We start from the raw sequence: 16,833 nt of genomic DNA on the forward strand, positions 1-16,833 counted from the left end.
GACAAGATACATCACAGCCTGTGACATAGAGGTTCAGCGCTGAGATTCTGGGGTACCTTCTCCTTATCTGGCCCGATACTGAAACTGTCGGACACAATGGTAGTCGGGCTGGCTTTCTGGTCAGTGGAAGGAAAGGCTAAGGGACCATATGACAGAGAGTCTAAGAACCAGAGAGACTTGGCTACTGGCTGAGGAGACAAATGGCTGTATCTTTATTGTTTGCTATTAACAACCTTAATAAAACTCCTTAATTACGAGTGTGTTTGTGAGTTGTGTGGCCATTACAACAATTATCAAACCCAGCATGTGTGTGAGGAATGTTGGTGCCAGAATAGATAAAGAAGGATCAACCATAAAGGCTTGTCTGACGCCTGCCTTGTAGCAGTAGGAAAGCCAGAGAAGGTCAGATATGTCCACCTCATGCCATTTATTGCACTACTCTCTCATTTGTACTAATGTTTGTCACCAACCAGGATGCCCATTGAGCTTCCATGTCCAGAAGCATTTTTATGGCCTCATTATATAGTCATGATTGATTGAATCAGCCTGCCTACCTTGAAGTCAGCTGAGGTGATCTTTCTGGCCTCTTTAGCCCCTTCTGAGTTCTTACTAACTAAACTTTTGGATATGATCTGGAAGACTAGAGGTAAAAAGGTACTTCAATTAGGAAATTCCCAAGAGTTTACAGGTACCTTTCGTGAAATAAAGAAAAGACCAAATTATTATAGGTTAAGTTAATGTAATCCCTACAATCCTCCCATCCATGGACATGGGATGTCTTTTTATTTATTTAAAAGAAAAAATTAAGCAAACCAATATTTATTTCATTCATATTGACCCCATGTGTCAAAGTTAGAATTGTGATGAATAGATGTTTTCAATGGCTGTGACCTTTTGGAAGTAAACTTCCAAAGTGTTTGTGGGTGAAAGTTAACAGCAAGCCAACCTTTTGGCTAAGAGCTGTCTACCCAAGGGACCCTTTATTTAAATTTCCTTTCATTTCTTTCAGCAGTGTTTTATAACTTTCAGTGTACAAGATGTTAACCTCCTTGGTTAAATTCGTGGCTAGGTATTTTATTCTTTTCAGTACTCTCAAATAGAATTGTTTTCTTAATTATCCTTTCAGATTATTATTTGATGACTCAGAAAAACAATAGATTTTTTTGTATGTTGATCCTGTACCCTGTAATTTCCCTGAATTCATTTATTAGTTCTAGTAGCTTTCTGGTGGAACATTTGAGATTTTCTACAAATCATGTTAACTGGTTATCTGGTTTTACTTCTTTTCCAATTTGAGTACTTGTCATTTGAGCTTTTCTGTGCTCTTGAAGAAATCTTTGTTATTATATGCTCCTGGGAACTTGTCCATTTCACCTGTTACATAATTTATTAGCATATAATTCTTTTTATGTTCTCTTATGATTTTTTTAAGGATAAATTGTAATGTCACCCACCACATTCATTTCAGATTTTAATTATTAACATATTCAATCTTTTATTCACTCAGCTAATTTTTTTAAATCCTCTTTTCTAAGAACCGTCTTTTGGTTTCATTGATTCTCTGTTTTTCTATTTTGTATGTCATTTATCTCTGTTCTAATGTTTGAATTTTTAAATAATAAAAACATTCAATGCATTTTGAAGGATACATTTCTCAGTATCCGTCCCGTATTTGAGGGTACATTCCTTTACTATTTAGTAAAGGAATGGTAGTTGGAGAAAGTTACAATGGTAGCAATATCTAATAAAGGTAGGAATATGTTATTGTTATTTATATCTGAAAAACATTTATACAGGATATATAAATAGAGTACTCTTTAACATGTATCATATCTACTTTCTGAAAATTAAACTTTCATCTCTTTTTCTTTGTTGCACAATAAAAATGTACTATTTGGAAGGATGAATTAATTTAATCTTTTTGATTGGTGCTATATATTTAAAACTAGCTTAATGATTTAAATAAAAGTTTCCTGCTCTATTAAATATTTTTCACGTTATTGATTGCTGAGTTAGTACATAATCATATCTATATATTTAATACTAGAGTATCAACTTCTCAAGCATTAGATGAAAGTTGGCATAAAAAGATTCATGTGCAAAGGTGTCTCATCTCATTTTAAGTTTAGCTATACTCCTGTATGTGTACATTAAAAAGGAACATGTATTTGTATATTATATCTTCATTACTTGTACGGACACATGAACAACAGAAGTAATGAAGAATTTTTAAATGGACTTTTATGCTTGGATATTCACGTTTGCAGCTACTTTAAAACAGAATTTGTCTTAGAATATCTATTAAATATACAAAGTATAGTAACTTTATTCAGAGGCATGCACTTTGTTACTAACTGCTAATTATAGAGTATCCATGCCTAAGATAGATTGGTCTGTGTCCTTGAAAGGGAGCCATAAGCATAAATGAAGCAAGAAGATTGGATTCTTTTTTAAGGACCTGATAACCACATTTCTTTAAAGTGATCCTTAGACCAACGTGCTATAAATCAGTTGAGTCAAACAATACTGTAGCCTATTATTGAATAAATATCTATTAAATACCTACTGTATTCCATTATGCTACTAGAAAAGATAGAAAGATAGTAAAATAAATAAATAGAAAAAATTCATATATACACAAAAGTATACACTGCCAGGTACTTACTATCATCCTGCTCTAACAGTTATTACTTGAAATGTGGTTTAGCAGAAATGGTCCAATTATAATTATGATATTTCTAGCTCTATAATAGTGATTTTTAAATTTATTAGGCTTAACTCCATTTATGGGTCGAATTAAAATGCAGCCATAGCATTTGCTAGGGTTCAGCATTTTTTGCTATTTATTTGAATAAATAGTCAAAGATATTTCTTTTCTTTTTCAAAGATATTTCTTTTCCATAAATATCACATTTTTTTCAGAACCCGTTTCTAAAATCACAAATCAAAAGAAAAATGCATGGCTTTGTAACTTTTTTAATAAAGGAAAGAATAAATATGCTGGGTAGAATATATTTTGTTCTGTCTTTGTTTTTAAGGTTTGGCTTGAGCAACAAGTTTGATACTGAATTTCCCTCAATTCTAACAGGGAAGGTAAGTGAGAGTTCACTTTGAACTTTTCCATTCTAAAAGTATTGTTTTATGACTTATTTGATGCTGTGATAAATGCTTTGGGACATGAGTAATAAAGTCCGAAAACCAGAGGCTAGAGTACTTAGAGGCCACGTTGTTGATTCCAAGCAACCTATTGTTTTCTGTGCACGTTAATAGCAGTTGTTAATGTATTTGTTCAGCTTTTCTAGTTGTATCTTTTTTCTCAGCACAAGTAGCTACCTATATACTCTAGTATGAGCCAATCTGATTATCAGTCGAGGCACCTAATTTTACCACAAAAACTGCGTGAAAAATGTGCTGAAAATGGCTAATACTCGAGTACATATGGTAAACTTCTTTGTTTGTTTTAAAAATTATTTTATTGGGGGCTTATACAACTTTTATCACGCTAATTTGTTTTTGTTTAGATTAGTGTTCCCCATTGTTTTAAAATTTGGGTCCCTTATTGTTTTAAATCTGTATCACTGTATTATTTTTTAAAGTGTCATAGGATATGATTTGCTATATATGAAAGGAGATAAAAGTGATTGGGCATTTTTTTTTACCTTTTATTTAGTTTGAAATTCTAAAATTGGACTTACCGTAATAACTTAATATTACCTTCTGTTCCCTGCTTCTTTTATATTCAGTAGTAATTGCTAGCACTGTAGATCAATATTCAGACTTCCTAGGACTCCAAACTCTCTGGAAATTCTTTTTTTTTTTAAAGATACTTTTTATTTTATTCATTCCAAACCATTTTATTAGGACATAATCCAGACATTATACCATTAAATAACTCAGTCATATCAAGAGTGTTGTACAATCGCTACCACAATCAGTTTCAAAATATTTTCTTCCTTCAAATACTCCTTAATGTCAGCAACCCATTACACCTCCACCTCTCCTGCCATTCAAACCCCTCCCCCAAACCAGGAACCCTTAATCTAGTTATTGTCTCTATAAATTCTCCTATTCTGGATTTCATATACCAAAAAACAGAAAAATACATAACAGAGTCAGGAAGGCTACCAACAATAACAAAATAAAACAGAAATAACCCCCAGTTTGAAAAAAAATGCGCAAAATTTTAAAAACCAGATCAAACTCAAAAGGAGATCAAGTGGCAAGCTTTTAAACATTCAAGTCTGATTTTTTTCATTTTAATCTACTATAATCGTCTCTATAATACTCTGTCTGATAATGAGGTTGTTCCCACTCAATTATGGTGAGAGGGAAGTCCCCCAAGGCTTATGCTATGTATAGAAACTAAAACTGTGTCTTAGGCTTCCGCAGACATCCATAGTCCTCTGCAAACCAGAATTTCGCAATTTAAGCTCTGATACCATTCCCTGCTTTGGATTTGAATTATATTATTTTTCAATCTTTCACTTGTACATGTTGGTGTCCTTCTTCCATGCGGGCTTAGTTAAAGCCTCACTTAGATGTTTGCTTATTTGAAAGCAAGCCTTTAAGACCCCAGAGGCTATTATTTCTGATAGTCAAGCACCATCTAATTTCTTCACTACACTTTCCTCTAGCACACATATTTTCCATATTTCCTTCATGAGGGCACATATCGAGCAGAGCCATGTTGTAAGAACTAATTGTGCTTAGATTGGAACTAGGATTAAGTGTGAGCCCAAAATCCATTCATATATCTACATTTTCTATCTGCTTTCTGGTCACCTTAGAGACATCATTGTTATTTTATGTTAGAGAACCTTATCTATCATCTCCCTGGAACAGAAAGTCTTGTTTATAGTGTTGATTAGTATTGTATTGTATTGTATAGTATTGCATTTAAAACACAATTGAGAAAAGGAGATTAAACAACTATAGACTAAATACAAATCACAATATCTGGATTATTAATTTACACAAACAATATTAGTTGGTAGCAAGGTAAAACTTACAGTAATACTTACTGAAAGTGTCATACCCATATCTGCAAGAATAATACCTATCGTAATAAAGCAAGCATGGCATTGAAGTAGTAAATAAATGTAACCCACCTACCGACAGTTCAGTACTCTTGGTACAGCTGCCTTCTGCTTCTTCACACATGCAGTTTCAGCCTTAAGTCTTCAGGCTGCAGGTGTTTCAGGTAGAAACCATTTCGCCTAGTGGGGTTTCCACATCACACCTCTTTGGTATGGCCGTTGGATTATGTTGTGCGCTTTAAAGATCCAGGGTTCAATGTCCCAGTATTCTATGGCACGTGGCCTAGGTACTCAGGGACTGTACAGAGACTTGGACCAATATGCTCTATTAGGAGCACAGTAGCCGGCATACTTTCCCCGGGGTGTTCGTATAAGTATTGTTAGTCATTTTTTCGCTGCTGGGAGGTTGGTCCCTTGTTCTACTAACAAACATGCACTTGTCTTCTCCAAGACATATATGCTGCCCTTCATCCCTCTTGACTTGATCTTCCCTATCATTATTGCTTATCACTCTCATAGAAATGTCTGCTGGTTTGGGGGTACTTCATCATATTTTTGCATGTCAGACACTAAATGGTCATCTTCCTTTCCCCCAATCTTGAAAAATCTGATGCTGATTGAAGTGAGGTCTCCTCTGTGAAAGTGTTTTTCAAGATATACATATAGAGATGATGGCGTATGGTTCATGGGCACTAATCCAGTTCTCGACGGAGTTGCTTGGCAGCCTTGCTTAGCAATTTGCATGGCCTGAAAGCAGGAGTTTGCCTCCATCCTGGTGGTCATCCTTACAATAATGGGTTCATACAGTATTTGTCCTTTTGTGATCGACTAACTTCACTCAGCATAATGATTTCCAGATCCCCCCATGTCATGAAGGTGTTTCATGGTTTCATCACTGTTTTGGTTTTATTTGGGGGGGGGGGGGGTTAGGGATGCTTAGTATCCCATTGTGTGTAGTTACAAAAGTTTTAAATATATTCTTCTACTAATCAGAGTTTGGGCTGTTTCTAACTTCTTGCTATTGTGAACTGTGCTGGAATGAACATGGGAGAGCATACATCTGGTCATGATCTCTCTCTCTTATGTCTTTGGGGTATACGGCCAGCAATGGGTCATATGGAATTTCTGTTGCCCGTTGCTTGAGGAATTGCCTTATTGCTTTCCACAGTGATATTGTATCAGGGTTCCATTCTTTCCACACCCCCTCCAGCATGTGTTATTCTGGGTTTTTTTTGGGGGGGGGTGGACTATGGTTGTAGGTGTCAGATGGTATCTCATCTTTGTTTTGATTTGCATTTTTTGATGGCTAGTGAATGAGAGCATGTCCTAATATGTCTATTAGCTATTCAAGTGTCATTATTTGTGAATGGTCTATTCCAGTCCTTTGCTCACCTGTTAAGTGGGTTATTTTGTTTTTCTCATTGTGGTGTTGCAGAATTCTGTCAATTTTAATAATTGGTCCAAGGTCCATTATACCATTGCCAAATATCTTTTCCCAATCTGTGGGTTCTCATTTTACTCTTTACTCATTTAGTGAATATTTTGAAATACGCAATCATTTAATTTTTAATGAACCCCACTCATTTATTTTGTCTTCCACTGTGTGTTTCCTTTGTTATATGCGGCAGTCCGTGCATGCCTTGCACTGGGGTCCTTAGATTTTCTCCTGTTTTCTTGTTGATGATCCTGAAAGCTTTGGGTTTTACATTTAGGTCTCAGATACACCTGGAGTTCATTTTTGTGCATAGGGTGAAGTATGGGACCTGTTTCATTCTTCTGTAGATGGATATCCAGTTTTTTCAGCATCATTTGCTGAAGAGGGTATCCCTTTCCCATTTAATGTTTCTTGGTCCTTTATTGAAAATTAGTTATCTGCAGGTGAATACTTTTATTTCTGGGTTTTCTGTCCTGTTCTGTTGGCCTCTGTACCTATCATTATTACCAATACCAGGCTGTGTTGACAACTGTAGCTGTTTTGAGGTAAGGTAGTGCAAGACCACCTACTTTGTTCTTCTTTTTGAGAAACTCTTTGCTTGTTCTGGGCCACTTTCCTCACCATATGAAGTTGGTAATTAGATTTTCCATTTCTTTAAAGAATGGTGTTGGGAATTGGATCAAGATTGCATTGAATTTGTAAATTGCTTTAGGTAGTACTGACATTTTCATAATATTGAATCTTCCTACCCATGAACACGAGATATTCTTACACATTTGTAGATATTGTGGGGGTTCTTGGATTGATGTTGTGTAATTTTCTTAGTACAGGTCTTTTGCTTATTTTGTTTATTTACTTATGTAATTCTTGTTTGAGGCTACTGTGATTGCTATTGTTCTTTTGATATCTCTTTCAGAACTCTCTTTACTGGTCCATAGGCATCCAATTGATTTCTGCTTCTTAATCTTGTGTCCTGCTAATTCACTATTCTGAAATTGTTTCCAACAATCTTATTGTGGAGACCTTGGGGTTCTCTATATTTAGAATCATATCATCTTCAAAAATCGAGTGTACTCCCTTAATTTCATCTTGTCTTATGGTTCTGGCTAGGACTTCCAACATGGTGTTGAATAAGAATAGCGATTATGGGCATCCTTGTCTGATTCCCATTTTCAGTGGAAATGCTTTCAGCTTCTTCCCAATAAGTGTGATAGTGGCCATTGGTTTTCGATATATGGCCCTTATTATGTTGAGGAATTTCCTTTCTATTTTTATTATTTTTCTTTTCTTTTTTTAACATTTTATTAGAGGCTCATACAACTCTTATCACAATCCATACATATACATACATCAGTTGTATAAAGCACATCGATACATTCCTTGCCCTCATCATTTTCAAAGCATTTGCTCTCCACTTAAGCCCTTGGCATCAGGTCCTCTTTTTATTTTTTCCCCCATCCCTCCCCGCTCCTCCCTCCCTCATGAGGCCTTGATAATTTATAGATTATTATTTTGTCATATCTTGCCCTATACAGTGTCTCCCTTCACCCCCTTCTCTGTTGTCCGTCCCCTAGGGAGGAGGTCACATGTAGATCTTTGTAATCAGTTCCCCCTTTCCAAATCACTCACCCTCTACTCTCCCAGTATCTCCCCTCACCCCCTGGTTCTGAAGGTATCATCCACCCTGGATTCCCTGTGCCTCCAGCTCCTATATGCACCAGTGTACAACCTCTGCTCTATCCAGACTTGCAAGGTAGAATTCAGATCAAGGTAGTTGGGAGGGAGGAAGCATCCAGGATCTGGGGGAAAGCTGCATTCTTCATCGGTGCTACATCACACCCTGACTGACTCATTTCCTCCCCTAGACCCCTCTGAGAGGGGGTCTCCAGTGGCCGACAAATGGGCTTTGGGTCTCTACTCTGCACTTCCCCCTTCATTCACTATGGTAAGATTTTTTTTATGATGACGATGCCTTATCCCTGATCCCTTTGGCACCCCGTGATCACACAGGCTGGTGTGCTTCTTCCATGTGGGTTTTGTTGCTTCTGAGCAAGATGGCTGCTTGTTCACCTTCAAGCCTTTAAGATCCCAGACACAATCTCTTTTGATAGCCGGGCACCATCAGCTTTCTTCACCACATTTGCTTATGCACCCATTTGTCCTCAGCGATCGTATCATGGAGGTGTGCAGCCAATGATATGATTTTTTGTTCTTAGATGCCTGATAACTGATTCTTTCGGGACCACGTGATCACACAGGCTGGTGTGTTCTTCCATGTGGGCTTTGTTGCTTCTGAGCTAGATGGCCGCTTGTTTATCTTCAAGCTTTAAGACCCCAGACATTATCTCTTTTGATAGCCGGGTACCATCAGCTTTCTTCACCCAATTTACTTGTTCACTCGCTTTGGCTTCGGCAATTGTGTCAGGAGGGTGATCATCATAGAATGCCAATTTAATAGAATAAAGTATTCATGCATTGAGGGAGTGCTTGAGTAGAGGCCCAAGATCCTTCTGCCACCTTAATACTAAACCTATAAACATAGACACATAGATCTATTTCCCCATCCTCATATATATATATTTGCATGAACATGTCTTTGTCTAGACCTCTATAAATGCCCTTTGTCTCCTAGCTCTTTCCTTAGGAATGGTTTTTGGGGTATTGTCAAATGCTCTTTCTGTTGTCAATTTGAAAGGATGTTAATCAGGTGGCAGCTTGATGACCTCATTTGGAGGTGGTAAGGTAATAACACATTGAGGTGGAACACACGCTCAGTCCCTGCGAGACATTCTTGTTGACAAGGCAGTCAGAGCCTCACAACTGGAGAAGCCACATGGAGACCCCGGTCAGCAGGGAGGTGCCACTGGATCCACAAGACTTCCCTGCATTCTGTGTCATTGCATGTGTTTCTTGAGTCTGAAGAGGAGTTTATAGATTGGTATCAGATATATGGGCTAATAGCAGACTTGTGGACTTGATTTGGACTTGGCTTGGATTTTTTTTTCAATATTCAATTGCTCTTGTTTATAAAGCTCTTTCTTATACACATATGAATGTCTATAATTTTTGTTTCTCTAGTCTACCCAGACTAACACAATCTGGTTCTCCTTCTTTATATTTTTTTAAAGGTGGATTACAGTAATTGTTTCTCAAATGCAGTCTCATTCTTGTATCCTTGTTATGAATTTCACTTGATCATCATATATTATATTTTGATATTCTATTGGATTAAAAAAATCATTTTGTTGGGAACTCGTAGAATTCTTATCACAATCCATACATACATCCATTGTGTCAAGCACATTTGTACTCTGTGGCCATCATCATTCTCAAAACATTTGCTTTCTACTTGAGCCCTTGGTATCAGCTCCTCATTTTTCCCCCTCCCTGCCCACCCCTTTTCTCTCATGAACCTTTGATAATTTATAAATTATTATTATTTTGTCATGTCTTACACTATCCGATGTCTCCCTTCATCAACTTTTCTGTTGTTCGTCCTCCAGGGAGGGGGTTATATGTAGATCCTGTGATCGGTTCCCCCTTGCTACCCCACCTTCCCTCCACCCTCCTGGTATTGCCACTCTCACCACTGGTTCTGAGGAATTCATCTGTCCTGGATTCCCTGTATTTGCAGTTCCTATGTATACCAGTGTACATCCTCTGGTCGAGCCGGATTTGTAAGGTAGAATTGGGATCCTGATAGTGGGATGAAGAAGCATTTAAGAACTAGAGGAAAGTTGTATATTTCATCGTTGTTACCCTGCAACCTGACTGACTCATCTCCTCCTGGCAATCCTGCCGGTAAAGGAGTGTCCAGTTGCCTACAGGTGAGCTTTGGGTCTTCATTCTGCACTCACCCTCATTTACAATGATATGTTTTTTTGTTCTTTGATGCCTGATACATGATCCCTTCAACACCTTGTGATCGCGCAGGCTGGTATACTTCTTCAATGTGGGCTTTGTGGCTTCTTAGTTGGATGGCCGCTTGTATACCTTCAAGCCTTTAAGAACCCAGACGCTATATCTTTTGATAGCCAGGCACCATCAGCTTTCTTCGCCACATTTGCTTATGCACCCATTTGTCTTCAGAGATCATATCAGGAGGTGAGCACAAAATGATACTATTTTTTTGTTCTTTGATGCCTGATAACTGATCCCTTCAGCACCTCGGGGTCACACAGGCTGGTGTGCTTCTTCCATGTTGGTTTTATTACTTCTGAGTCAGATGGCCGATTGTTTACCTTCAAGACTTTAAGACCCCAGACGCTATCTCTTTTGATAGCTGGGCACCATCAACTTTCTTCACCACATTTAGTTCTTCACCCACTTTGTCTTCAGAAGCTGTGTCAGGAAAGTGAGCATCATAGAATGCCAATTTAATAAAGTATTCTTGCATTGAGGGAGTACTTGAGTGGAGGGCCAATGTCCCTCTGCTACCTTAATACTAACCTTATAAACATATGCACATAGATCTAGTTCCTCATCCTCATGTGTAAATATATTTGCATATGTATATGTCTTTATCTAGACCTCTATAAATGCCCTCTGCCTCCCAGCTCTTTCCTCTATTTCCTTTGACTTCCTTCCTGTCCCACTATCATGTTCAGTCCCCACCAGAGTTTCAGCAATTCCTATTAGTTAATTTACTCTTGATCATGCCCAACCAGGCTCCCACACCCTTCCCACCACCTATTAGAATCGCTTGTTGTTCCCTTGTCCCTGGGTTTATTAACACCACTACCTTTCCCTCCACCTCCCTATCTCCCATGTCCCTACAGAAGTATTGGTCCCGTTGTTTTCTCCTCCGATTGTTAATCCAGCCTATCTTATTTAGACAGATCTGTGGAGATGGTAACATGCACAGAAACAACACAGCACTAACAAGGAACAATATACAACAAAACAACAACAAAACAACGACAAAAAGAAAATGAAACACATCAAGAAAGAAAAGCTTGTAGTTAGTTCAAGGATTGTTTGTGGGCCTTTAGGAGTGTTTTCCAGTCCAGTCTGTTGGGTCACCATGCCCTGACCCCAAAATCCACCTTCAGCTTTCCCTGGGGACATTGCCGCTCCATTCCCTTGCTGTTCTGTTGCACCCCCTTGATGTTTTGCCTCCGTGTGGCGGGATCATATCGGGTGCAGTTCCCTCACTGTGTCTCTGGTGTTGTCACCTGTAGGGCTATGGGTCAGTGAGGGATGTTGTGTCTCATAGTGGGGCCGGCCATTTGGTCCTCTCTGTCAACTGGCTGTTCTAATTGGGAACATCGACCTACTGGCCTGTTGGGTCATGATGTGCTCCACTCTCTCCTCCTCCCCCTTCATCTGCTCCCGTGTGCTCCGATCAGATATGTCCCTTTTCCAGAGCTGTATATTCAGTGCCATCCTTTGCTATAAATTCTTCTGAGGGGAGAGGCAGATGTCCCCTTAGTAGTTTGGGTTTGGGGCCGGACCCCCAGACCTCTCCACTGGTTCCCCAGTCCACGCCGGCATGTTACATTCACATCTTGCAGCATTGGGTTGAAATCTGGTCCCTCGTTCCCTGTGAAGACACAAACAATACCCTCCCCTTGGGTGGCTTAGTGCCCTGTGCCCCCTCTACCCTTTTCTTTATTATTATTTTTCCTTTCCCCACCTCCTATGTTAGTTGTCTACCGTGTGTATGTACAGTAGTTTTTGCCTTATGCTCCATTTGCCTTTTTTTTTAAGCTTACCTCAGCAGCCTTTGAAGTCTTTCTATATGTAAGTCAATGCTATCTTTAGGTCTGTTTTCTCTTTTTTGTCCTCTGGGTGAGTTTGTTCTATGTGATGGTCTCTTATTTATGGTTGGTGAGTGTTGTTCTTCTGCCCATACTGGGTCAGCAAGGATCTTTTGTAGGGTTGGGTTTCTTCTAAAGTATTCTTTGAGTTTTTCCTTGTCTGGGAAGACTCTTACTTCTCCATCTATCTTGATCGATAATTTGGCTGGGTAGAGTATTCTTGGGTTTACAGTGTTTTCCTTCAATTTTGGGGAGATGTTACTCCACTCTCTTCTCTTCTTCATAGTCTCTGCTGATAGGTCTGAGCATAGTCTTATTTTGGAACCTGTGTATGTGATTGTTTGTTTTTCCCTAGCTGTTCTCATGATTTTTTCCTTTTCCTCAAAGTTGGATAATTTAACTATTATGTGCCTTGGTGACTTCTTCTTGGGGTTTAGTCTTATTGGGGTTCTTTCAGCCTCCTGAATGGTTGCCTGGTTTTCATTCACTAAGCTGATGAAGCTTTCCTCCAAGAATTCTCTCACTATTGTTGCAGATGACTTCTTTGTTGTGTCTTCCTCCGGTAAGCCAATAATTCTAATGTTGTTCCGCTTCATAGCATCAGACATAGCTTTTAAGCTTTCTTCAGCTTCTCTGATGATCTTATTAGATTTTTGTTCGTGTTTCTTAATGTCTGCTTGGCTGCCCTCCAAGTCACTGATGCGGTTCTCTGGTTATACCAGTCAATTCTCAAGGTCCATGAGTGTGCTACTGGTTTTTGTTATCTCCTCCCTAAGCTCCTGTATTTCTCTTTGATTTGTGGCTTTTACCTCTTCTATCATTTAATCCGTTTTCTGTATTGTTTCCCTTATATCCTCTGTGACTCCAAGTATCATTTAAAATTTTTCTTTCTGTGGCAGCTCAATGTCTGCTTCCTCTATGATGTCATTATGTTCAGGACATTTTCTGTCATCGCCTTTTGTTTCTCCTGTTTTTTCGTTGAGGTCGTTGGGGCTGATGGCTGTTTGCGATTCGTTGTTTTAGATGAGCCAGGTGCCATTTTCCTGAAAGTCGAAGAGCACTGGCTCTCTCTGGAAGACTTGTAGGAGTACTTCTTTGAACTGCCTATAGCTTATTTCTCTATGGAATTAACCTACCACTTTATCCTCCTGTGGCTTCCCTCTCAGTTGACTGACCCAGAAGGGTTACCTGTTTTGGTGTTGCGGAGGTTGAGCAGAGGTTCCTGCAGCAGCTTGGTGCATTAAGGAGAGTGGGTGGAGCTGCCTTATGACCCCAGGCAGTCAGGCAGGAATTATTCTCTCATTTTAAACTCTTAAGATGGCATGAAATCCTTCAATTAATGCTGGTTTCTTTTTCCTCTTACTTTTATTCATTTTCATTTTGTTGAGAATATACACAAAACACACTAGTGTACGATTTAATGATATTGATTTTGAGTTATGTGACCTCCTTTTTTGTTATGTCACACTCTTTTTTTTAGTGTTTACTCCCTCATTAATGTAAACTCACTGTCCCCTGAAATACCTATCTAATCTTTTGAGTTCCTGTTGTTCAATTTGATCATATATGGATCCCATAATATTCAAGGCACACTTTTTTATTTGTTAAGCTAAACTATTCGGTTTTAAGGTGACTTCTGGGGATATTTTGTGTTTGAGTTTGAAAGATTGTCTCAGGACAATAGTTTCGGAGATTCAACCACCCTCGATGGCTCCATAAAGTTTGGAGTCCATGAGAATTTTAAATCCTGTTGCACACCCACCACCCCCTTGTGATCAAGATTCTTCTATGAAACCTATTTTCAAACTGTTTAGTAACCGTAGCTTGACACCATAAAATTCTTCTAGTCTCCTGGCAAAGAACCAGTCATTCATGGAGGCAGTTAGCCACATGCTCCATATCTTCCTCTTATTTCTTCTTCCTTTGTAGCTTCATATGAATAGAGACCAAGTGTGTCTTGAATAGCCATATACAAAATTTAAGCTATTGATTCCATTTTGTTATGATACGTTAGCTGCTTAACCTCCTCACCACTGACCTTATCCTAATCTTCCTCCAAGCTTCATTAGAGGAAACACAGAAAGATAGCAGATGTATTCCTTTTTTCATTGGTTATTTCTGAGTCTTAAGGAGTTGTATTCAATTAAACCTAAAAGATCCCCCTGAAAAATGTGGCTATGCTTTGTAAAACAATATAGAATACTTAAAGAAGCTTTGAAATAGATCTGTGTTGGAATACATATTCTGCATTTCTCCTTGGGCAAGATAGTAGTAGTAGTAGTAGAATTGGTTAAAGCATTTGACAGCTAACCAAAAAAAATTTCAGTTAGAACCCATCAGCTGCTTCATGGGACAAAGATGTGGTAGTTGGCTTCTGAAAAGATTTACAGCTTTGGAAATCCAATAAGGCAGTTTATTTGACCTATAGTGTCACTTTGATTATGAGTCAACTCTATAGTGTGGATTTAATGGGTAAGTCACTTCTGAACATCAGGTCTTGTGGAAAAAAGAGTGTGATGCTGTTTTCCTTGTAAGAATTAAATAAGAATGCATGTCTAAAAATACTAGTATATTGTTGAGGAACTCTGGGGACACAGTGTTAAGCATTGGGCTGTTAACCTAAAGTTATGCTAACCAAAAGGTAAAGCTACTTTGCTGGGGAAAACTGTAGCTGACTGCTTGCATAACGATTTATAGACTTAGAATCATTATGCGCCAGTTCTACTCCGTCCTGTTGGATTTTTGTGAGTCTGAATCAACTTGATAGCAACAGAGTAGTTATTTCCACATGGATATTAGCTTCCCAGTTAATGTTAGTTTGTTGTTCTTATTGACCATTTTTCATCTTTTTATACAAGTTTCACCTTGACTATTTTTCTAGGTCTTTCTGTTCACTGGCTTTCAGCTTTAATTGCTTTTGCGACTTGTACATTCTTCATCTACACTACATAATGATTTGTCACACTGACCTTTCCAATATATCCTGACATATAAAGACAAGTACTTCCAAATAATAACAAACAGGATAATGATAGTCCTTGATTAATTTGACCACAGAAAATAAGGGACCATAGAAAACAACTTTTTAGGACTCTTTGGTAGGAGATTTTAGCCTTGCTTTCTAGTATGCTCTCCTTCCAACTTTGATCATTTTTAATGTACAAAACAATCACATTATTTGATATTTTACTACTGTTATCAATATAAAATGTCAGATAATGAGCTATGCAATAAGTGAGGAATAAGTGTATGTGTACACATACAGAAACCAACATTGAGTACAGGTTACCAAGGATAGATGGAGATCGAAGGGATTGCTTACTAGCTAGTAGACACTTGTTGTTTTGGGTGATGAGATAAGTAATACTTTATGTGGGTGAAGTGTCACAACGTAACCAACACGAAAGGAAACAAGAGGAGTTTGTAAGGAAACAAGAGGGGTTTGTAAGGAAACAAGAGGGGTTTGTAAGGAAACAAGAGGGGTTTGGTATCCTGTGACTTACACAACTTTGCGATAGAAAAATCAACTAAAAATATTAATTTGGCTACATGTCTTTGTATGTATGCCTACAAGTATGTAGGTATTATATGTTTACATATGGGAACATATATAAAAACCATACCCAATGCAATTGAATTAATTCTGACTCATAGCAGCCCTAGAGGAGAGAGTAGAATTGCTTGTTAGGGTTTCCAAGGCTGTATATCTTTACAGCAACAGGCAACTTCATCTTTCTTCCAAAGGACAGCAGTTAGTTTTGAACTGCTGACCTCGTGGTTAGCAAACAGTCTAACATATAACAAACCCATTGTACCATCAGGGCACCTTTAACAGAAACACACAACAGATCTCATCAAAGTAGTGGCTTCTGAAGTATTTGCTGTTCCAATTAAATTCAAGGCAGAGATCAACTTAGAGCAGTGGTTCTCAACCTTTCTATGCCGCGACCCTTTTATATAGTTCCTCAGGTTGAGGTGACCCTCCCCCAAACCATAAAATTATTTTTGTTGCTACTTCATAACTGTAATTTTGCTACTGCTATGAATTGGGTGACTCCTGTGAAATGATTAGTTGACACCCAAAAGGGTCACAACCCACAGGTTGAGAACCGCTGACTTAGAGGATTCTGGTGATTATTTTAGGGAATTCCAAAAGGTCATCATTTTTCTTTCTTTTTTTATTAAGTGACCAACATTTATTAGTACTTGCTAGCGGTGAGAAAGAGGGTAGAAAAAGGAATCATAATTTAAAAAGCAATGAATTTTGTGTATGATGATAGACAATGACAATGGGTGATGGTTACACAATATGATTAATACAACTGATGTCTCAAAATTATACATTTGACAAATGTGGAATTGGCGAATGTTAAATATATATTTACAACAATAATAAAGTAATTCAGAAATAAAGAAACTAATTTTCTAAGGCATGTATTATTTAATTAGTCAAAATTAACCCAGTCCTGCATGTAAAGACTCTAATATTTTACACTTCAAAAAGCCTTTTTAACAATACTATATTCCTTGGGATACTGGTGAAGTTAATTTTTCTCCTTCTAGCACTTTGGTATATTTTGAATTTTCCTCATCAGGTTAACTT

General features: G+C 38.0%; 1 protein-coding gene across 1 annotated transcript in view; it reads left to right on the forward strand.

The window, feature by feature from the left end:
* Positions 1 to 16,833, forward strand: part of CHIC1 (cysteine rich hydrophobic domain 1) — a 104,356-nt gene that overhangs the window by 40,127 nt on the left and 47,396 nt on the right. Inside the window, exon 3 of the mRNA XM_075538592.1 lies at positions 3,039 to 3,093. Within this exon, the coding sequence (XP_075394707.1) occupies positions 3,039 to 3,093 (55 nt within the window). The remainder of the gene's footprint in view (positions 1 to 3,038; positions 3,094 to 16,833) is intronic.

The sequence above is a fragment of the Tenrec ecaudatus genome, chromosome X, assembly GCF_050624435.1.
Source record: "Tenrec ecaudatus isolate mTenEca1 chromosome X, mTenEca1.hap1, whole genome shotgun sequence".
NCBI lineage: Eukaryota > Metazoa > Chordata > Mammalia > Afrosoricida > Tenrecidae > Tenrec > Tenrec ecaudatus.